At 44.7% G+C, this 24,396-nt stretch overlaps 1 protein-coding gene across 6 annotated transcripts; it reads right to left on the bottom strand.

Moving 5' to 3' along the window:
* Window positions 1-433: 433 nt before the first annotated feature.
* On the bottom strand, window positions 434-23,630 carry LOC147640349 (calmodulin-binding receptor-like cytoplasmic kinase 2). Of its 6 annotated transcripts, none has more exons than XM_086779534.1 (3): window positions 23,559-23,630; window positions 23,381-23,470; window positions 434-1,439 (listed from the first exon to the last, which is right to left on the bottom strand). In XM_086779534.1, the coding sequence occupies exons 1-3, from the start codon at window positions 23,604-23,606 to the stop codon at window positions 1,218-1,220; spliced, it is 360 nt and encodes a 119-aa protein (XP_086635660.1). In that variant the 5' UTR covers window positions 23,607-23,630; the 3' UTR covers window positions 434-1,217. The 6 variants fall into 6 exon arrangements, 4 of the variants coding, with proteins under 4 accessions (XP_086635660.1, XP_086635650.1, XP_086635676.1 ...); XM_086779524.1 differs by lacking the exons at window positions 23,381-23,470; window positions 23,559-23,630 and adding an exon at window positions 1,567-1,988 and having other exon boundaries at window positions 435-1,187; window positions 1,289-1,418; XM_086779550.1 differs by lacking the exons at window positions 23,381-23,470; window positions 23,559-23,630 and adding an exon at window positions 1,567-1,988 and having other exon boundaries at window positions 435-1,187; window positions 1,294-1,418.
* Between the last annotated feature and the right edge of the window lie 766 nt (window positions 23,631-24,396).

Here is a 24,396-nt window from a genome sequence, read left to right as displayed (position 1 = left end):
TTCAAAATCTACACGTTGTCAATATAGATAGTAAGGTTTAAAAAACTTTTACAGACCTCCGAATCCCTGAGATTCAAATAGAGATTAAAATTAAGATCGTACAAAAAAATCAGGCCATGAAATAAATAATTTCATGGACTTTAAATGTCATTCAACTCATGATTGAAACTCAACACCTAGAAGTGAAATTTCAAAGTCTATATGTCTCCACAATAATGTATGATATAGTTTGGGAAAATTGATTATCAAAAAATATACCGTGCATCAATTTGTGGATTTCCTTCTTCTTTTCTTGACAATGTACACGCTCACACACACACTTTTTAAAATTCCACTTTTAAAAAATCATAATATTTAGAATATAGCATTTATTCTAACCCTTATATCTTTCAAAAAATCCAAATCACTTAGAACTACTTAAGCTTGGGCTTTGACAAGCACATGGTTTAAGATGTATGGCAAAAATTACTTGCACACATACTCTCAAATATACTTTGAGCTTTTGAAGAGATCTATGATTTTAAGCTGTAACATCTATAACACGTGGATCTAGGGTGGTGTGAAGTTGTGGTGATCAATCATACATTTTCCCCAAACAATTTCAAGTCCTAACTTTTATTTTCTAAAAGATAGTAAGTGTAATCTCTCCCTTGAACTTAAAGTTCTAAAGCAAGATCCTAGCTCATGACAACCATTGCAAGAATAGAAAATGTTTGTGATTGGCCTTCTAGATTGTTTGTGATTGGCCTTCTACTCCATACCAAGCGAAAATAATTTGAGAATACATAGGGATCTTCTAGGATTGCTCAAACAAAACGTAGCACATTTATAAGAGTGGAACCATGGTATTTCCTTCTCCTCCACTCTATGGCATCATAGTGCCTACCAATTGGTTGAGATCTCCCTACCTTTAGAATTGAGAGAGAACATTAGGACATTAGGGCATAGACAGACAGTACAGAATAACTGGCGGCTGGCCATTCCTAGCAAGACAATGAGGAGCTGGCATAGCCATAAACCCTGGCCGTTTCCAGCGTCAAGATTGACAGGAGGAGGTAACACACGATTGACCAGTGTCCCAAAAATGCTTGCTGAAATTCCTTCTCTTCCAACATGTTACTGGACAGCTGTGTTGTTAATCAACTTCCCATTTGCCACCAATTCTACACTACCCTTATCTGCAAAAACTGCCAACGGCATACCATGACGGGCTAAGATCAAGCAGCCCAGTTTGTAGCCCATACAACACAAATGTAAATAATATTTGAATTTTGTATAGCATGAGAACCTAACACAATCAAACCCGCAAAGACCCATTTTGTAACTGCCCCTGGGCAAGAGTTTGGCACTCTTTTCAGACTCTCCAAAGGTACTCTGAAGCCTGCTTCATAGTGGGTCTCCTGGAACTCCTTGTAAGCCTGCATGATTGTTGCTAAAAACTAATGAGATGATTAATGGAGGCCCTTAGAAAACCAAAAGTGCATGGGGCTAGCCAATCAACAGGGTCCGCCCCGCCCCCCCAAAAAAAAAAAGAATGACCATAAAGAGTATTACAGAGAGACTAACCCAACGCACAGTAATCCTTTCCTTAATAACCCTATTATATTCAATGGGCTTTCTGCCCGTTAGAAGCTCCACCATTAGTATACCAAAAGCTCCACCTTTTGTTGTTAACTGGTAGGTTTTCAAGTACTCAGGATGCAAGTACCCAGCCGTTCCTTTTACTTGAGTTGACACGTGTAGCATCTGAACCTATAGGACCAGTTCTATGATAGGCTGATCTACCTCAAAGAAAAAAGACTAAACTTGATCAGGTAGTCGTATACCATTACACAAAGCTCTCGATCTTCAACATAAACATCTTAGTCCATTGGCTAGTTTAATTGCATCCATGCACAGGTGGGAGGGGAGGGGCGCGCACACACACTATAAGGCTCCTGGTCAGGTGCGGGTGTTAACAAAGATGATTAATGCAATGGAAGACTTAACAGAAACTGAAGAGAAAAACTAACGAGAAATCTCCCTGAAAACCCAAGTTGCATGAGAACCTGTCTGCAAAGCAACGCTGACTCAAGATGGAAGAGGAAACTTGCTATTGAAGTTTGGGGCTAAAGACTGCACCTCCTGGCTACTCCAGGTATACGAGACAGTTGGCTAGCATGAAGAAAAGCTCAGCTAGTCGGTTATATCCTTTTTCCTTCCCTATTTTTCGCCTGTAGAAAGGCCTCGTTAGGCTCACATTTAGTGTTTAACCTCCTGTCCCAACCATTTACCATGGTGAAGGCACCTTTATGCCAAGGTGGCCAAAGAGAGACTATGGCGGCTATGGATGTGGGAGGGCCAGCCTATTACGAGTCTTCAGTGGGACCTGGGAGAGTGGACATGGCAGGATCCAGAGGACAGAGAGGGGTCACCTGGTACCTCCTTCTTTGCTTACAATGCACGGCTGGGCCACAGGATTCAGATGTTAGAGGTGGAGGGCACTCCAACAGCAGCTGCAGCACATTGACAGTCCCAGGGCCTCCCACCGCATTTTCTCGCAGATTTCTAGAAGCGGTTGTGGGACAGCTTTCAGCCGCGGAAGATCACTCTTTGCATGTGGCAGCTGGCACATAGGAGCGTAGCAGTTGGCACTTGGTTGGCCATTGGGGGCAGACCTACATTATGTCAGAGGTGTGGCCATCCCCAGGAGTCTCAGCATCACTGTCTTGGGATTTCCCAAAGGCCCAGCAGGTCTGGGAAAGGATCCTACGCATTTTCACTATGGATCGGGCCACTGAGGCCACGATCACCGTGCTGTATGAGGAGGAAGGTCGGGGACTAGCCCTTCAAGTCTCTCACCTTCATATTTCCACTGAGCCAGTTCCACCTCCGCCTACTGATCGTTGGATCCCAAACCTACCAGAGATGGGAGATTTGCAGTAGAATAGCCGCGTGGTATATATGGAGAGCTCGATGCAACGAACCCATCGAAGGCACCCTCACCCCGCCAACCGAGTCTATCCAGAGCACCCGGCTTGATGCCTTCTCCTCCTAGAGGAGTAACGTGCGGAAGCTTGATGAATAGAATCGGTACTTCAATGGACAGAATTAAGCATTCTTTCATGATGAAGATAACGCACAAGATAGAGAGATACGTGCAAAAATAGAGAGAGAGAGAGAGAGAGAGAGAGAGAGAGTCGGACATAGTATTGGGTCCCGAATACCCTATGTAGGGCCCCCACCATGGATGGTGTATTTGCTTTATTAGAATGATGCAAAACTGTAGATCTTCTAACTCTTGACCTTTCATCTTCACCTTGGCTTTAGGCTCCCTTTGGCTGTCCTGGCCCTTGGAGTTCTGCAGCCCCTTGTGAATTGTAAGATAACTCAAATGAATCCTAGACAATGCTTATATAGTAGCTTCTATGATGGTGTAACACGCGGAAGCTCTGGGGGTCTTCTTTCAGCCCTAAACACTCATGGAAACATTCTGATGCAAAACACAGACATGCAGAGAGAGTAGAGAGAGAGATATGCTGTAAATTCAGTATATTCATATAGTACAAAAAGGTACTCCTAATCTACAGCCCTTGGCTGCCCTCTTGGAAAAGGTGAACATCACCAAAATCTGTCCCTAACTGGGACCCTAGAGATCCACTCCATAAAGGGGTGAATGAATCTACACAATGAGCACCTTGGCCTTTCATACCCTCTTGGAATTCTTGGAGTGCTAGCCGATCAGCAGTCGGCTAGCCCACTAGACAAAATAATCATAAAATCTATAAACGCATATGCGCCTGCAGCCGCCTCAGCCGACAACTCCTGGAGTCTTACCTGGTTCAGCCGATAGCTCTGTCATGCAGCCGACAGTGCATCCTAGTCCTTCTCCAAGTCCACACTAGCTAATCTGCACTCTGTGCTCATAAATCCTGGTTCTATCTGATTCTCTCTTTATCTGGCTGCCTCTTCTGGACCAACATCTGAGAATGTCCATGGCATCTTTCATGCACATGACATCCCCCTCTGCTAAACTTGATGACAGGATTCCAACCTGTTCTTGGATGACTGTCATCATCCCAATCTTTTCCCGAAGTCCCTCTGTCATCCATCCATCCCTGGCAACCCTTTTCTCTGAAAGCCCGGCCCAGTCTCCAAAACCACTCTGTCTCAGATTAAGATCTATGCTCTGATACCAATGTAACACGCGGAAGCTCTGGGGGTCTTCTTTCAGCCCTAAACACTCATGGAAACATGCTAATGCAAAACACAGACATAAAGAGAGAGTAGAGAGAGAGAAATATGCTGGACATTCAGTATATTCATATAGTACAAAACGGTACTCCTAATCTACAGCCCTTCGCTGCCCTCTTGGAAAAGGTGAACATCACCAAAATCTGTCCCTAACTGGGACCCTAAGGATCCACTCCATAAAGGGGTGAATGAATCTACACAATGAGCACCTTGGCCTTTTATACCCTCTTGGAATTCTTGGAGTGCTGGCCAATCAGCAGTCGACCAGCCCATTGGACAAAATAATCATAAAATCTATAAACGCATATGCGCCTGCAAACAACCGCCTCAACCGACAGCTCCTGGAGTCTTACCTCGTTCAGCCGATAGCTCTGTCATGCACCCGACAGTGCATCCTAGTCCTTCTCCAAGTCCACACTAGCTAATCTGCACTCTGTGCTCATAAATCCTGGTTCTATCTGATTCTCACTCTTTATCTGGCTGCCTCTTCTGGACCAGCATCTGAGAATGTCCATGGCATCTTTCATGCACATGACTTTCCCCTCTACTAAATTTGATGACAGGATTCCAACCTGTTCTTGGATGACTGTCATCATCCCAATCTTTTCCCGAAGTCCCTCTGTCATCCATCCATCCTTGGCAACCCTTTTCTCTGAAAGCCCGGCCCGGTCTCCAAAACCACTCTGTCTCATATTAAGATCTATGCATCTGTTCCATCTAGTCCACAATCCATTCCTGCACTGACTCTGAACACTGTCTTGGTCTTCATTCTTGAGAAATGAGTCTGGCACTCTCACATCACCCCTTGGAGGATAAACCTCCCTTGTGACCGTTGCCCGAGAACCTATCTGGCTCACAGGACTGCCATCCCCTCTGGCTTTGTGGAACACCACCAACAAACCTCCTGGGAGCTCTTCCCGATCTTGTGTTCCTAGCCTTGGGCATCGTACCCGTGCATTTTCATGTACCTTGGACCTGTACACCATCATATGGGACTGAATCAATGTTTAGCTTTGCTGAGCCTGATGCTCTGATACCGATGTAACACGCGGAAGCTCTGGGGGTCTTCTTTCAGCCCTAAACACTCATGGAAACATGCTGATGCAAAACACAGACATGAAGAGAGAGTAGAGAGAGAGAGATATGCTGGAAATTCAATATATTCATATAGTACAAAAAGGTACTCCTAATCTACAGCCCTTGGCTGCCCTCTTGGAAAAGGTGAACATCACCAAAATCTGTCCCTAACTGGAACCCTAAGGATCCACTCCATAAAGGGGTGAATGAATCTACACAATGAGCACCTTGGCCTTTTATACCCTCTTGGAATTCTTGGAGTGCTGGCCGATCAGCAGTCCGCCAGCCCACTGGACAAAATAATCATAAAATCTATAAACGCATATGCGCCTGCAGCCGCCTGCAGCCGCCTCAGCCGACAGCTCCTAGAGTCTTACCTGGTTCAGCCGATATCTCTGTCATGCAGCCGACAGTGCATCCTAGTCCTTCTCCATGTCCACACTAGCTAATCTGCACTCTGTGCTCATAAATCCTGGTTCTATCTGATTCTCACTCTTTATCTGGCTGCCTCTTCTGGACCAGCATCTGAGAATGTCCATGGCATCTTTCATGCACATGACAGATGGTCGGTGGGGAGATGCAGGGGTCGTCCTGTTTATATGATCTCCCACGACCTGAAAATTGTGCCTTTAATTAGGCGCCTCTATTCACACTTTGTCTGGCTGCCTTGGGCGTTGTCCAGACTGACTGCTGGCAACTACTATGCCCTGGCCACCTACCAGTCTGAACTGGCTGCCCAGTCCATAGGGCTGGCCAACTGGCTGGCCAAACCCACATGGGCTGGCCACCTTGCTGTCCACGCCCCCTAGGGCTGGCCAACATGCCCTAGCCATGCTGGCCGTTGGGCAATGGCCATGGGCCTCCATGGCCCCTCGGTTGGCCCACAAGGGGTACTCCCTTGATAGGCAAGGGCTACACCATTTTTTGGGGTAGCCCATAGGGCTGCCCCCTTCCCCTACATGCAACTACATGCTCTCAAACCCAAATGCCTAGTATCTGGCTACAAGCCAAACACCTAGAACACCTAACATCATTCCAGAGGGTGACTCCCAGTATGGATTGGCACTGCTTCGTGTGCGGGACTTGTACACCTGACCTTGCTTAGAGTGGAACCCTAGCTGACTCATCCCGGACTGGGGCTCCCATGGGACCAGTTTCCGCGCCAAGTTCTGCACCTGTTGTATAGATGTGTCCACGTGGCTGCTTAACTTGACGGAAGCTGCATAGCCTCCAGATAGTCCAATAAATCCGGATAGTCATCGACAAATCCTTTGTCAAGCCAAATTGCTTCGTGTGTCCCTCAGTCTTGAAACTTCGAAGGAATGGTCTTTGTCTTTGGCTAAAACCGTGCTTGAAGCGGTGCAAAAGGATCCGCTCGAGAACAATCACTTCAGCTTTGTCAATAATGTCTGGTTTTACTTGGTCTTTAATCTTTGAAGGGATTGGACCTACATATGGTTTGAGCCAACTGACATGAAACACATTGTGCATAGTCCAGCTCGGAGATAACTTCAACTTCATCGAGATTCGACACCTTGTTGATCTTTCTAAATGGTCCGAAGCTTCTGAAAGATAACTTTGGGCATCGCTTGCCCACCTGTTTCAACTGGTGCTTCATAATCTGAAGATATACCCAATCTCCTTCCGAGAATTTCACATCTCTTCTGTCTTTGTTGGCTTGTTGAGTGTAGGCGTCCAGCATTTTAGCCAGCTTGTCTTTGGTAAGACTCCGTTAATTTGTTCCCTTTAGGGACTAAAGACAAGGTTCTGGTCAATAGCAACTAGAATGGTCTTCCAAACGTTGCTTCATAAGGAGTCCTGCCAATAGCTGAAGAAAACGAATCATTCAAAACTGCTTGAACTAAGGAAAATAAGATTTTCACTTACCTTGCTAATCGTCGACATAACATTTCAACACATCAAAGGCCAACTGTTGTAAATCTCCATTTGGCCATCTGTCTCTGCGGGTGAAATGCATTGGAAATGTTCAATTTAGTACCAAAGTTGTCAAACAATGCCCTCTAGAAATGACTCGTAAACTTGGCATCACAGTCTGACACTATGATCCTAAGAATCCCACCAATCGGGTACCAATGCCGAATGAACAAGTGGGCGACGTCCTCGGCGATCACATTGGCCTTGCATGGAATAAGCATAACAAATTAAATAAATCGATCAACAATGGTCAAACATTGTGTGTTACGCTTACCCGATCTGGGAGGCAAATTTATCACAAAATCCATAGATATATCTTGAAAAGGTCCTTCGGATTAGGCACTGATTGAAGCAACCCTGCTTTCTTCCCATGAGAAGCTTTCACTTTCTAACAAATCTCAAATTATTGCACATGAGTGAACACATCTCACCTATTCTTGGCCAATAAAACTACCGCTCACTTCTCTAGAGTCGAGTTCATGCCCCTATGACCACTGGTGATGGCATCATGGGCGTCATGGAGAAGAGCTGCCTAGGGTAGACCACGATTGGTTCTGGCCCTTGCCACTTGCAGTAGCTACCTTGGGCAATACTGGAAAATGGAAAAATTGGATGCATGTTCTGACGTAATTCCTTCAACTTGTCCTCGAGCCACTCAAGATAATGAGATAAAAACCGCTTCTTAAGGTCAGTGACGAACTGGTTCCATAGATAGTCGCAACTCCAAAATGGGAATTAGCATGGGCCCAATGAGTCCACCTAGAAATGGCCTCACTCTCAATGTAGCAACTAGCTTACTACCTTATCCACATCTGACTTTCTACTCGCCGCAACAAAATAAGCTTCAAATTGATGAATCCAAGAATACAAAGTGGTGGTATCGAGTATACTATTATACTTATTGAAGTTCACCTTCTCACGAAGAGGAGTTGAGGAAGTCACCAATATCGCCCTTGCATTCAGAGCTCCAAGTAATCGCTCGTGTTCCTTGTTTCGTCTTTGGTCTTCTTGCTCGGCAGTGTGAGCTGCTGTTTCACAGCTTGCCTTCATCATTCGAAGCTCCATCTCTCACATCTACAACTCAAGTTGAGAAGAAGCCCGCTGCATTAACCCCTCATCGGACTTAGTAGAGGAGGAACTCGGGTAGGAATCTAGGTGATAACTGGTGAGAGGGGGGAACTAGGAATGGGGAAAGAAGAGGCTGGAAGTGGTAATCTCATCTCCAAGGCCTGGATCATAGCTTTTTGCTCAAGCATATGATCTCCATGTTGCTTCATGAGTTGCATGAAACTCTGGAACATCACTGTCATCTGTTCCCACCAAGAGCACCGCTCCCTAATGCCATTGTTGTAGAAGTGACAGTCCCTTCCCGGATCTATTGTTCTCTCTCATCGTCGGAGGTCGCCATAGTGGGAGTGGTCAAGGTTCGTCCTGACCGAAACAAACCATCCACTATGTGTGAGGGAGACTTGTCTCGTCGCGTTTCGGAGGCTGAAAACTAACCGTCCTTCAAGGGACAAGAGTCACATTGGAATGGGTAGTGCTTCCGGATTTCTTTAAACCAACCACACAAGCGGGGGAAAAAAATGGCTGAATCTCTTCACCAAAAGGCAAGGCTCTAATACCACTGTAACATGCCGAAGCTTACAAACGAGGATTATACTTTGATAAACAGTTTTCAGCACCTTTGTTCTTAACGATGTATAGCACATGGTAATGAGAATAAGAGTGCAAAGAGAGGAGAGACAATGCACAATGTTGGGTCCCAAACACCTTCGGAAGGGCCCCCACCACGTATGGTGTATTTGCTTTATTGAATGAAGTGAATGACTGACTGCTGGCTGTAAATAGGCATGAGTGAACCGACCCTGGAGACCTTCACTCAGCTGAGGTAACTCTCAGCCTGAAGATGACCCTTAATCTTCACCTTCCACCATGCCCTTAGTTCCCACTAGGTTGTCTAGGCCCTTGAACCCTTGGCACTTGCAGAAATATGACATGATCTTAGGCAAGGGACTGAAGGGTGCTTATATATGCATATCCAGAAGCTAGTCGGTTCACAGATGTCGGCCCAATTAATATGCTCACGACTTGTGAAAATAACATAAAAGGCTGTGCTTTTCACATGTGCGATGCTGAGCTGCAAGCACTGCTGGCCGACTGGTGGTCTATGCTCAATAGAGCTGGCCAATGATGGGAGAGAGTTAGGGTTTCATGTGGGAGACATACACAGAGAAGAAGGGAGAGAGAGAGAGAGATGTGGGGATAAGTCAACTCACAAGTATGAGTGTGTGACTCCCCTATCACACATGTATATTTGCTCTAGTACACATAGTGCACTTAGTACATTAAAAGTACTAAGTGTACTATGTACTAGAAAACTTATGGGCTTGTACACACTACAAGGGTGGGCATAATGCCTTTACCCCAACAACCTCCCACTTAAAGGCAAAGTGCCCTTAAATGAAGGAAAAGAAAAATCAGCATGTACATGATAATATACAAGGCCATATCAAGGCTGAAACTGGCCTCATCCAATGCCCATCAAGTGTCTGCAATGAGCAAACCCCTCTGGAGGTAAACTCTTTGTCAACAGATCAGCCAGGTTGTCATCCGTATGAATCTTGACAAGCTGAATCAGCTTGTTCTCTATCACCTCTCTGATGAAGTGATACTTCACATCCACATGCTTCGTCTTTGCATGAAAGACAGGGTTCTTTGCCAACTGGATGGCACTCTGACTGTCACAATGCAACAATGGAATATCCCCTGTATAACCCAAATCAACCACTAACCGAGATAGCCATAATGCCTCCTTGCAAGCCTCTGTGGCTGCAATATACTCGGCCTCTATAGTAGATAAGGCAGTGCACTTCTGCATCCTGGATATCCATGACACAGCACCTCCTGTGAATGTAAACACATAACCGGTAGTAGACTTCCGGTTATCTGGATGACCGGCATAATCCGAATCCGTGTAACCATGCACTAATGCATCCTGTTTGCCAAACCAAATGCACATATCCTGTGTGCCCTTCACGTATCTCATGACACCTTTCACTGCTTCCCAATGCTTCTTGCCAGGGTTGGTGTCACCATTTGGCCACCCAAATGGTTCACTCTTGCTTTCACACTATGTACATATTGGATTGGTGTCCATGGCTTATGGAATATACCTATGCAGGTGATTGACACGTGTCATGCTGTATAGTTGGATATGATATTCCGCTGGGACTTGATGTTATCATGCCCGGAATATCTGGAGGACTTGGCTTTCCGCTGGGACTTGTGCCTTTGTGTACATGCCCGGAAACGCCTGGAGGACTTGGCTTTCCGCTGGGACTTATGCCTTTGTGTACATGCCCGGAAACGCCTGGAGGATTGGCTTTCCACTGGGCCTGGTATTGCGTATACTTGCCTGGAAACGCCTGGTCTTATATGGTTTCATGAACGGAAATTGCTCATGCCAATGCTGCATTGCATAGCATCTTTATGTGCTTGCCTGCAAATGAAATTGCATGCTGTTTTCATGCCTGCATGACCTATGTGTAGTTCCGGGTAAGGGGACGCCCGCCCGTGAACCGTGCGTGTGAAACTGTCTGCTGACATGGTTGTGTGGCATGTGAACAGGTGGTAAGTATTACCCAATCTAGGCTCAAATAGCCCTTAGGACTTAGCCAATATTTATGAGTGAGTGCGTTCCCATTTCATTAAAGTTTGGGCGCCCAAAAGTCACTCATAAATTATGACCTCTTCCAAGTTCACACTCACTGAAGTCCCGAGGCGGACAAGACTCAATGTCCAGGACCTGATCCTCCCTTTTTACTCATAAATGGGCATCTCCCCATGTCCCTTCACCTGATTGGACCCCAATTCACTTACTTATTAAGAGAAATTCGTGTTTTCTCTTCATGAGGATTTTTGGAGGCTGAAAACTCTGTTTTTCCACCATTTCTCTCCATTTCCAAGCTCTCCATAGCCATACCCAACTTGCTAGGGTGTTTTCCAAGCTTCCAAGAGTGTTTCCAAGTGCTAATCACTCTCCTACTCACTCCCAATGTGACTGAAATTCAGCAAAACAGCTCTCATTTTTGCTGTAATTTCTGGTCTTTTTGCTGAAAACCCTAATTTCAGCCTTCCTTTCTCAAGTTGAACCATAGGGGAAGCTTTCCCAGGGTTCCCTTCATCCTCTTGAAGACTTTTGTCGCGAAGGATTGCGGCAAATCGAAGATATCAACACTTCTAAAGCTTCCAACGCGAAGGCTTCCGCTTGCAACAACTTCTATGAAGACTGGTAAGCTAATTGGACAATGTGTTGTCATTACTTACTCAGTAGAAGGGCAGGACTCCTTGTTTAGCCGCCCTGTGTAGTATTTCTCTTGTCCTATGTGCTCTTGAAGATGTTGCTACCTTGCTTGGTAGAACATAGAGCCAATGGTACAGAATATGGGCACTGAAGTCGGGCCGGGCATCAAGGCAGCTCCTTGGTGATCTACATCGACATACCATTGTTTTCTAAATGCTGAATTTCATATGCATTGGCATGGAGGATTTGGCACTGGATGCCCGTGAAGCTATGTATTGAATTTCTCCAATAGTAATACAATTTACTCAAGGGAGGGGTCGGCCATTCCGGCTCATTGTGTGTCTCTTGTCAATTCAGCAATTTACTTCTTGTATTTGAGCAAGTGTCCTTCAAATCTTAGTGTATTTAAGTGTATTGATTAGCATTGTGTTCAACCAAGTTACATTGGTATCAGAGCGTACGGTTCTCTTTCACTTCTATCGTGAGAGACGATCACCGTGAACACTAGCTATCTCTACACTTAGAACATTATGGACAGCCATACAATGAATGTTGGAGATGCTAATACAAGAGGCAGGCACAATGAAATGCATGCCTCCAATGCTTTACAGGATGAGCAAACTCATGTGGTGCACAACAGGGAACATGAATATGTGGGACAGCCGTCTCGTGGCAAAGAGAAGATGCAAGAAGAAGAGTCCATAGTCTTGAGAGCTGAACTTACTCGTATGCAGGCTCTTCTCCATGCACAACAAGAAGAATTGAATCTCTATCGCCGCGAGGTTCCATTGGTACATGATCGTTTGAAGGCCAAGAAAGCTGAATCTTATATGGATCATGCAATGGCAATGATTGCTCAAGAGGTGCACATGCAACCGAGGGATGCAGCACGTGCATACTTGGCTCGTACCGGGGATGCCTATGCAGAAAAGGCAACCATCCCACATGTCTTGGAATCCCCACAAGTGCCCGAACAAGAACTTATGTCTAAGAGGATAAATCTCAATGCGATGGGAGAGGAACAATCAGTGACTTCACGCCATACAGGAATACCTCATGTAGCCCGTGAAGGATACAATGTTTATGGCAGTGGTCAAAATGTATGTCAAATGCCATTGCCGGCTGAAAATGTACATGCACAACACATGCAACATGGGCTGCAATTTTCTGTTGGTGCAGGTATTCCACGTATCTCTCATGCCACTCATGCCTTCGAGTGTGCTCGTGAGGGAGAAGTTATGGCTGAAAATGTATCAATGCATGTTGAGGGGCCAGCCATGCCTCATGCTTACAGGGCACATGTATCTATGCCTTATGCATCACCTTTTGGTCCAAAAATGATGCCAGTCACAGAAGCTGTCCCAATGGACAAACATGGGGGAAAACATGTTGAGATGCACACACATGCATCAAAGTCTCGTGACTTCAAAGCCGGAGACAAATCTGTGAAGTTTGACACATATCATGGAGAATATGATGCATCAAAGGCACTTGCTTTTATTGCCCAGTTTGATATTGCTTTCAGTGATGAGGATTTCACTCAGAAATCCATGATCTGGCATGTAAGCATGTTCATGAAAGGCACTGCTGCCCATTGGTGGCTCACGGAGAAGCTCTCACCGAATCCTGTTAGATCATGGGAAGAGTTCAAGGAGAGGTTCTATGCTCAATTCTTGCCTCCCAATGCATTGAATGAGATAACAATGAAGTGGGATTGGGTAAAGCAAAATGAGGGGGAATCGGTAAATGCATATGTACAAAAGTTTTGGAAAGTGCTCTTCAAGGTGTCTCCATTTATGCATGTCACCGAGGCGGAAAGGAAGAGAAGGTTTCAATCGGGATTGCAACCCGTGTACAAAGCGGGATTACAAAATGTATCCTGGTCATACCTTACACCAATTAATCGCAGCCGCCACCGCCACCGAGCAATCGGAACTCAAATTGAGTCGATCCAATAAGGCTAAACCCTCATTTCAAGGCAAAGAGAGGGCTGTCCAAAACCTGCAAAATGATGGACAGCCACCTAAAAGGGACCAAAACCAAGCCAAATCAGGTCCAAAAGCTGAAAATACGTTTGCTAAAAAGCGCCCTTATAAGCCGGCAAACTTTGGTCTTAGTGCTGAGAAGAAGGAGCAATATATGCGTGAAGGCAAATGCTTTACTTGTGGCAGCACTGAGCACACGGCAAGAGCATGCCCAAATAAGAAGAACAAAGCTGAAAATGCTAATGTACCGAAGCCTAATGTGCATATGGTTCCGGATGTGCAGGGCAACACTTCACATGATAGCAAAGATAGGGTTGTATGTAAAGCTTGGGGACAGCTCAAAGATCAACCCGCTTTGTTCATGTTTGATGATTGTGCATCGGAGAATTTCATATCCACTCAGATGGCAGCTGCTTTGGGTATTGAAGTCGAGGACATGGGTCCTCAAATTGAAGCAGGGGCTGCCTTTGTTGGTAGAGAAGTGCAGGTCATGCCTATTTTTGGCAAGTTGCGCATACACATTCAAGGCTATGTGGATCATGAGGATTTTCTTGTGGCGCCTTTGAATGGCTGTGATGTATTGCTTGGAAAGCCTTGGCATACACGTATTGATCCGTGCAAGGCTTACAAGACTAACAGGATCACCTTCATGCATAAAGGCCGAGAACATGTAATTGATGCTGGTGAAGAGGGTGATACCATTCCCCTTGTATCTCATGTACAAATTAAGAAAGTAATGAAAAAGAGTGTTTTTGCGTACTTGATTTTTGTACGAGATCATGTTGAGAAAAATAATGTACATGTAAACACTCTTAGTAATGATAGGCTGAAATTTTTGCAAGAGCACAATGATTGTTTTGCTGATGAGTTACCAAATGAGTTACCACCTGTACGACCGGAAGATCATCGCATTGATCTTGTGCCGGGTAGCTCACCACTTAATAGGCCAGCCTATCGTGTAAGTGCATCCCAAAAAGAGGAGATCATGAAGCAAGTGAATGAGCTTCTTGAGAAGGGTTTGGTTCAGCCAAGCTCTTCCCCATATTGTTCACCCGTCCTCTTAGTTCAAAAGAAGAATGGATCCTTTCGTATGTGTGTGGATTATAGAGCTTTGAATAAGCTTACCATCAAGAATAGGTTTCCGATTCCACGCATAGACGACATCCTTGACAAGTTGGATGGATCGGCATGCTTTAGCCGAATTGATCTCAAGAGTGGATATCATCAAGTGCGTGTAGTGCCTGAGGATGTACACAAAACTGCTTTCAGGACAGCATTTGGGCTTTATGAGTATCTTGTTATGCCTTTTGGTCTTACAAATGCCCCGGCTACATTCAATAGAATGATGGATCGCATATTCCGTGGGTACAGGAAATTTACAGGTGTCTTCTTTGATGACATACTAGTCTTCTCGAAGACCGAAGAAGAGCATAAAGCTCATTTGGCTATTGTTTTTGAAGAGCTCCATAAGCATAAACTCTTCATAAATGCAAAGAAGAGTGAGTTCTTCTTGTCAGAGATACATTAGCTTGGGCATATTGTGTCCAAAGATGGAGTGCGGATGGATCCTGCAAAGATTGATGCAATTCGGAATTGGCCCGAATTGAGTTCAGTGCATGAGATCCGTAGTTTTCTTGGATTATGCTCTTACTACCGCAGGTTCATTCGGCACTTTGCATGGATTGCTTCTCCTTTGCATGATTTGACAAAGAAGAAGGCCGTGTTCAAATGGACTAATGTAGAGAGAGATGCATTCCTCAAATTGAAAGATGCAACTACTCATGGTCCAGTGTTGATCGTTCCGGATTTGCAAAAGCCTTTTTGTGTGGAATGTGATGCATCTGGAAATTACATAGGGGCTGTCCTTAATCAAGAGGGACATGCCATGGCTTATGAGAGTCGTAGATTGCATGATGCAGAGCTATCTCTTGGCATTTATGAGAGAGAGCTCTTGGCTGTAATTCATGCACTTACTATATGGAAACATTACCTTCTTGGGGCTGATTTCACTGTGAAGACAGATCACCAGAGTTTGAGGTATTTTCTTACTCAAACTAAGTTGTCAGAGAAGCATATGAGGATGGCCAATTTCCTCTCTATGTTTCATTTTCAGATCTTGCACACCCCAGGAAAGAAGAATGTAGTGGCCGATGCATTGTCATGAAAGCCGTATGTAGCAGCTATCTCGGTTGCCTCTCATGGGGACTTGTCTACCATGCGTGATTTGTATCATACGGATGCTGATTTTGCCACTATTTGGGCTGATTTGATGGCTGGTCATGCACATGCCTCATATGTGATCAAAGAGGGTTATCTCATGAAAGATAATTGCCTATGTGTGGTGTCTGACATGAGGCAAAAGGTTTTGGATGAGTGCCATGCTCCTCCATATGCTGGTCATAGAGGCATAATGCCTACTACGCACATGATTGAGCGGTATTTCTTTTGGCCAGGTATGCGGAAGGACATAGAGGCACATGTACGTGCATGTATCACCTGTCAAAAGGTCAAATTTGATAGGCAAAAGGCACCAGGTTTGCTTCAGCCATTGCCTATTCCCACGCAGCCATGGGAAAGTATTACAATGGATTTCATTATGGACTTGCCACATACCCAACAGGGTAATGATGCAATTTGGACAATTGTGGACAGGTTTAGCAAGCAAGCTCATTTCTTGCCGGTCAAAAAGACCATCAAAGCTGAGCATATGGTTAAAATATATCTTGCACAAGTGTTCAAACATCATGGAATGCCGAAGTCCATTGTGGGGGATAGAGATCCCAAGACTACAAGTCTCTTTTGGCGGGCCTTATTTGATAATATGGGCACCAAATTGGACTTCTCATCAGCTTATCACCCTCAAACGGATGGGCAAAGTGAGGCTGCAAATTCAGCCGTGTTGGATCTCTTGAAATGTTATGTGGCGGATCAGAAGTCTTCTTGGGAGAAGTACTTACCGCTTGTGGAATTTGCATACAACAACACGGTGCATGCATCTACGGGAAAGGCCCCGTTTGAGATTGTTTATGGTAAGGTGGTTTTGCCACCCATCCTTCGCACAAAGGATGAGATATTTGCAGCTGATGAGTATGTAAGAGACTTGGATATTGCTTTTACTCAGGTGCGGACAGCCATTGCAAGGTCACAAGACAAGCATAAAAAGGCTGCCGACAAGCATAGAAGGCAATTGGATGTTAAAGAGAATGATTGGGTATTGCTGAAATTTGAGAAAGCAAGACTTGCAAAGAGGCTTGGCAAAGAGGGTGCATATCCTAAGCTTGCAACCAGGTACTATGGACCTTTTTGAGTGATCGAGAAGATCAATGAAGTGGCTTTCAGATTGGCATTACCTAGTCATTGGCACATACACAATGCTTTTCATGTGAGTCTCCTTCGCAAGTATGTAGGGCCGGAGCCCAGTGAAATGGTCATTGAGGATCCACCAGAAGTGGATGAGCTTGAGGAGATCTTGCAGCCAGAGCAGATTGTGTATCACAAGGAACGCAAGCTTGCTGCAGGCAAAGTTGTGAGGCGTTACCTTGTGAAGTTTAAGAACTATCTTCCCATTGATGCTATATGGGTAGATGAAGAGTTCTTCAAAGATTGCCCGCATGTGCTTCAGACATATTTGGATGCATTTCAGTTGCGGACAACTGTTTAGAAGCGGGGGGGAATGTCACCATTTGGCCACCCAAATGGTTCACTCTTGCTTTCACACTATGTACATATTGGATTGGTGTCCATGGCTTATGGAATATGCCTATGCAGGTGATTGACACGTGTCATGCTGTATAGTTGGATATGATATTCCGCTAGGACTTGATGTTATCATGCCCGGAATATCTGGAGGACTTGGCTTTCCGCTGGGACTTGTGCCTTTGTGTACATGCCCGGAAACGCCTGGAGGATTGGCTTTCCACTGGGTCTGGTATCGCGTATACTTGCCTGGAAACGCCTGGTCTTATATGGTTTCATGAACGGAAATTGCTCATGCCAATGCTGCATTGCATAGCATCTTTATGTGCTTGCCTGCAAATGAAATTGCATGCTGTTTTCATGCCTGCATGACCTATGTGTAGTTCCGGGTAAGGGGACGCCCGCCCGTGAACCGTGCGTGTGAAACTGTCTGCTGACATGGTTGTGTGGCATGTGAACAGGTGGTAAGTATTACCCAATCTAGGCTCAAATAGCCCTTAGGACTTAGCCAATATTTATAAGTGAGTGCGTTCCCATTTCATTAAAGTTTGGGCGCCCAAAAGTCACTTATAAATTATGACCTCTTCCAAGTTCACACTCACTGAAGTCCCGAGGCGGACAAGACTCAATGTCCAGGACCTGATCCTCCCTTTTTACTCATAAATGGGCATCTCCCCATGTCCCTTCACCTGATTGAACCCCAATTCACTTACTTATTAAGAGAAATTCGTGTTTTCTCTTCATGAGGATTTTTGGAGGCTGAAAACTCTGTTTTTCCACCATTTCTCTCCATTTCCAAGCTCTCCATAGCCATACCCAACTTGCTAGGGTGTTTTCCAAGCTTCCAAGAGTGTTTCCAAGTGCTAATCACTCTCCTACTCACTCCCAATGTGACTGAAATTCAACAAAACAGCTCTCATTTTTGCTGTAATTTTTGGTCTTTTTGCTGAAAACCCTAATTTCAGCCTTCCTTTCTCAAGTTGAACCATAGGGGAAGCTTTCCCAGGGTTCCCTTCATCCTCTTGAAGACTTTTGTCGCGAAGGATTGCGGCAAATCGAAGATATCAACACTTCTAAAGCTTCCAACGCGAAGGCTTCCGCTTGCAACAACTTCTATGAAGACTGGTAAGCTAATTGGACAATGTGTTGTCATTACTTACTCAGTAGAAGGGCAGGACTCCTTGTTTAGCTGCCCTGTGTAGTATTTCTCTTGTCCTATGTGCTCTTGAAGATGTTGCTACCTTGCTTGGTAGAACATAGAGCCAATGGTACAGAATATGGGCACTGAAGTCGGGCCGGGCATCAAGGCAGCTCCTTGGTGATCTACATCGACATACCATTGTTTTCTAAATGCTGAATTTCATATGCATTGGCATGGAGGATTTGGCACTGGATGCCCGTGAAGCTATGTATTGAATTTCTCCAATAGTAATACAATTTACTCAAGGGAGGGGTCGGCCATTCCGGCTCATTGTGTGTCTCTTGTCAATTCAGCAATTTACTTCTTGTATTTGAGCAAGTGTCCTTCAAATCTTAGTGTATTTAAGTGTATTGATTAGCATTGTGTTCAACCAAGTTACAGTTGGCCATGTATCTAGAAACCACTCCCACTGCAAATGCAATGTGCGGCCTGGTAGCAACCATGGCATACATGAGACTGCCACAAGCTGAAGCATACAGAATCTTGGCCATATCAGCCCTGTCACTATCCGACTGTGGGCTGTCCATAGCACTGAGTTTCACATATGGAGGCAAAGGAGTACTAGTCTTCTTCCCCCCGTCCATATTGAAACTCTGCAAAACTTTGCCAATGTATTCCTTCTGAGACAAATACAACACATGCTGATTTCTGTCCCGAAGTATCCGCATGTGATTTGCATCACCCAAATCCTTCATATCAAAGGTCTGATGCAGCCTCTTCTTCAAGGCATCCATCTCTTTACGAGATTTCCCGGCAATCAACATATCATCAACATACAAGATGAGGATCAATAGACTGCCATCCAAAGCTTTCTTGGTATATAAGCAGTGATCTATGTCACTCCTCCTGAAATCCTGGGATTTCATGAATGTATCAAATTTATGATACCATTCCCTTGGTGCCTGTTTGAGCCCATAAAGACTCTTTTTCAGCTTGCATACAAGCTTCTCCTTTCCATTCACTGCATAACCCTCTGGCTGTTGCATATATATCTCCTCATGGAGATCACCGTGAAGAAAAGCAATCTTCACATCCATCTGAATCAAATCCAGATCATCATGAGCAACCAAAGCTAATACAGCTCTAAGTGTGGTCATTTTGACCACTGGAGAGAAGATCCCATCAAAGTCCACACCATATTCTTGCTTGAAGCCCTTAGCCACTAACCTGGCTTTGTATCTTGGCTTTGCATCAGATGCAACTTTGAGCCTGTAAACCCACTTGCATGGCAAAACCTTCTTGCCTGTAGGCAAATGCACCAACTTCCATGTTCCATTTTTGTGCAGAGAATCCATCTCTGACTTCATAGCACGCTCCCAAAGAGCCTTGTCTGCTCTCTGTAAAGCCTCCTTATAACAAGAGGGCTCCCCATAGTTAGTGAGCATCAAGTAGTCAACCCCTGGAACAAACCTGTCAGGGGGTCTGGGGGGTCTTGTGGACCTCCGTACCCAATGACCATCATTTGCAGGTTGCTATCCAGCCTGCATATCACCTATTGGTGGCTCCTGTTCCATGCCATAAGGTTGAAAGATCATGCCCGGTATCTCCTCTAACTGTGGGATATCCATAGGGATATCTTCTGCCATTTCTGGCTGTCCATTTGGACCATTTTCAGCACCATTTAAGGGCTGGTTTTGTTGCTGTAATGGCTGATTTACAGCCCTTAGTTGTTGTCCATGATGTCCATCATCATCAAAGATGACTCTGCCAGGCTCCTGTTGCCTTGCACGCTCCTTATACATGCATGTTTCATCAAAAATGACATCATTGCTGCGTATAATCTTTCTATTCACGGGATCCCAAAGTCTATACCCCATTTCACCTCTGTCACCATATCCTAGGAATATACATTTGTGAGACTTAGGATCAAGTTTGGTGCGTATTTCCCTATGTATGTGCACGTACGCAACACAACCAAACACTCTCAAGTGCTTGTAGGACGGAGGCTTCCCTGTCCATACTTCCTCTGGCACTTTCCCACCAAGCCTCGTGTTAGGTGACCTGTTTATAAGATGAACGGCTGTCATAACAGCTTCAGTACAAAAACCATGAGGTAACGCAGCATGTGACAACATAGAACGGACCTTCTCCTGAATGGTCCTGTTCATCCTCTCTGCTGTCCCGTTTTGTGGAGGATCATAAGGAGTAGAGAGCTCCCTCTTGATGCCTTTAGCATCACAAAAGTCCTAAAACTGTTTGGACATATACTCTCCACCATTGTCGGAACGCAAAGCCTTCAGTGTTTTGCCAGTTTGATTCTCAACATGAGCAACAAACTTCTCAAACACTGAGAATGTATCACTCTTCAAACAAAGAGGATAAACCACACCTTGCGTGTGGCATCGTCAATAAAAGACACAAAATATTTTGCCCCTCCCAAAGAAAGCTGAGGCATCTCACATACATCTGTATGCACAAGCTCTAACTGAGCATCTTTCTGTCCAAGAGCTTTCTTGTGGGGGCACTGGAGTTGCCTGCCATATATACAATGCTCACAAAACTGAAAACTTGAGAACTTTAGAGAAGGCAAGTAACCAAAACGAGACAATTGCTCCATTCCTTTGACACTCATGTGTCCCAACCGGCTATGCCACATAGAGATTTTCGGCAGCTCGGTTGCATTTACATTAGCATGGTGACAAACATTAGCATGCATCAAGTAAAGAGTGTCCACCTTAGAGCCTCTGGCAACAACCAGTGAGCCCTTACTAATCTTCCACTTTCCACCACCAAATGTGGTAACATAACCAGCATCATCAAGCTGTCCAGTAGAAAACGGGTTCTTCTTGATCTCAGGCACATGCCTGACATCATGGAGCATAAGCTGTGAGCCATCTGAAAACACAAGCCTCACATCACCTCTGCCAAGAATCTGGCATGCATGGTTGTCACCCAAATAAACTACTCCTTCATTGCCAGCAGTATACCTGATAAACAAGTCTCTGCAACCTGTGACATGAAAGGAGGCACCTGAATCAATGATCCACGAGTGCATACCATGACCATCTCCTGCAAGGAGTGAATGGACATCAAGTGAAGACGTGAATAGGACTTCATCCTCACTGTCACCTGCATGTGACACATTGACTTCTTCAATCTTGACTCCACTTTTGCCCTTTGGCTTTACATCTTTGGCTTCATCTTTGTCTTTGCCTTTTCCTTTGCCCTTTTCCTTTTGATCATTCTTCCATTTGTAGCATTGCTTTTTGATATGTCCCTTCTTGCCACAATAATGGCATTCCAAGTCGTTTTTGGAGCGAGACTTGCTCCTTTCCCGTTCTTGGCTTTTACCCCTTTGCTGGGATCTCCCACGTGCATTCATTGCATTGGACTTTCCAACAGAGTTGTTCTTCCTGTTCATCTCCTCTTGAAGGAGAGCACCCTCCACATCTGCATATGACAGCATAGCATTTGAATTGCTAGTGGCTGTCCTGAATGTGTCCCAACTCTCTAGCAAAGTGCATAAGAGAAAGATGACTTTGAACTCATCGTCCATTGCCAACTTTTGATTGATGACCTGACTTACAACACCATTAAACTCATTTAGATGGGCTGTCATAGACCCCCCTTCCTTCATTTGAAGACCTATGAGTTTCTTCAACCAATACACTTTGCTTGAGGCACTTTGCTGGGCATACAAGTCCTGCAATCTTTGCCACATTGCCCAAGCTGTCTTCTCTTCACGTATGCTGAAAAGTAAAGTGTCTGACACAGACAACATGATGGTGGATCTTGCCAGCTCATCCATATCTTCCCATTCTTCAGCAGTAAGAGAAGCGGGCATTACACCCCTTTCTTTGATGGGCTTGTGCTGCTTCTTCTGGAGCAACACATTATAGCACTGGGTTTGCCAAATGTCATAATTATGTGAGCCTTCAAGCTTTTTGATGTGAAGCAATGAAGAGCTCTCACCTGTGGTTGCCATAGCAATATGCAACCTTTGACACAGTCAATGCCTGACTCCTTGCAAGATGTGCAAACACTGCACCAAAGCACACAAAGTGCTCACAGTTGTTCTCCCAAAGTTTATCTCCCACTGTGGAAGCACGAATGCAACTCTCCTCCCACTGAATGTGATAAAATCACCAAAATCTGGTTGCTGCAGATTTATGACAGCACCTTGGATGTGCTCTGTTCCCCTTCCAAAGTACTGTACAACAGTACTAAGTGCTTCACAATTTTGCTTTCTAACTCTTCAAGCTTGCCCATAATCCCACAATCCTATCTGCAAGTAAGCTGTGGACAACTTTTGTGGGTTGTCTTTGGACAGCCAGGTTTGGGGCTGATTTGGTGCCGATTTAGCAGCCCTATAGGTGCCCAAAAATGCCTAGGTAAGGCACCCATAGATGGAAGCATTTGGAGATGCTAGCCCCACCCTTGTATGCACATGGAGATGCAGAGGGAGGGTTTGCATGTCTAAATACAAACACCGTATTTCATTGGCTAACCCCACCCCTGCACATGCAGGGAGAAGGTGGGGGGTTGAAGTGTCTTCATACAAACACCTTACTGAATTGGCTCAGCCCACCCTTGCATTCCCAAAGGGACATTCACACTCATTGAAAGCTTGCTTCATTGGATAACCCAGGGAAATACAAACACCTTCCTTCATTGGCTAACACAGCCCTTGCCCGTGCAAGAAAGGGAGGGGGGTTGAAGTGTCTTAATCTTAAAACCTTACTACGGGGGTTGAAGTGTCTTAATGCAAAAATCTCCCTTCATTGACTAACCCTGCCCTTATGTGCGCAGAAAGAGGAGGGCAGGAGGAAGACACTTCTTGGCAAAAAATTCAGGCTGCCTTTCTGGATTTCATGAGAACAAACTGTTATTTTAACTTCCTGATAGTCTTCAGATCATCAATCTCATCATACGCATAGGCATCTACTATATACCATGCCCATCGTAAATGATAAAGGCCACCCAAAAAAGACCCACATGGAGGCCTACCTGCATAAAGGTGAAGGTACGTAAGGGCATGGGAAACATCAACTGCAATATCCAAACCAGGAAATAAGTCCAGCACCACCCCAAGTTTACCTGCAATCAGAAACACACCAGAACAAGAGGTTATACAAGACACCACTCACAATGAAGATGCTGTCGCAGATTTCCATTTGGCACATACTCTTCCACTAGAATTCGCTCGCTGCCCTCTCTCAATATATATATGCATACGTGTGGGGTGTGTGTTGCTAAATACCCCTCGCTCTATATATATATTTATATATGTGTCTCTCTCTCTCTCTTTACATATGTCGTGTTTTTTTTCCTTATGAGTCTTGTACTTGGACAGCTGGGTTTGTAACATCCTTTTATGTTTCTTTGGGTTTTCCCCTCCAATTGGAGGTTTCCCACTTGTAATATACCGTGTTTTTTTTTTAAAAAAAGTGTATGTGTGTTTTGCTAAAGACTTTTCTTTCGTGTTTTTTCAAGACATATGTATGTGTGTGTTGCTGAATACCTTTCTCCCACATTTGATAGCCATTGTACTACCATCTCTAAGCAAACATCAATTGCAATATCCAAACAAGTAAATACCACCCCAAGTTCACCTGCAATTAGAAACACACCAGAACAAGAGGTTAGGATAGGTTATGCCACCAGCAAGTCATACAAGATGCTGTCCCGCAGATTTCCATTTGCCACATACTCTTCCACTAGAATTCGCTCATTACTCTCTTCTAGGTACCCAATCAGCTTCTACTTTCGCCAACATATTGACTTCACTTTGAAACTGAACTGTCAAACAAGTCCTATCATCGAGATTGTTAACCGTTAGTGGTTTAACTTTGGCTAGTTTACCAATTCAAAAAACACATCTAGCCTTGCAAGAGTGGCTATTGCACCATGTTCCCCCACCTCGAGAAAGGAGTTCAAAACATGATACCTAGCATGATACATTACCCTATCTCAATATATATATATATATATATATATATATATATATATATATATATATGTAT

This window comes from Cibotium barometz, chromosome 3 (genome assembly GCF_041138505.1).
Source record: "Cibotium barometz isolate CiBa-2024 chromosome 3, ASM4113850v1, whole genome shotgun sequence".
NCBI classification, from domain to species: Eukaryota; Viridiplantae; Streptophyta; class Polypodiopsida; order Cyatheales; family Cibotiaceae; genus Cibotium; species Cibotium barometz.
This window is presented reverse-complemented; position numbering and strand designations above follow the sequence as displayed.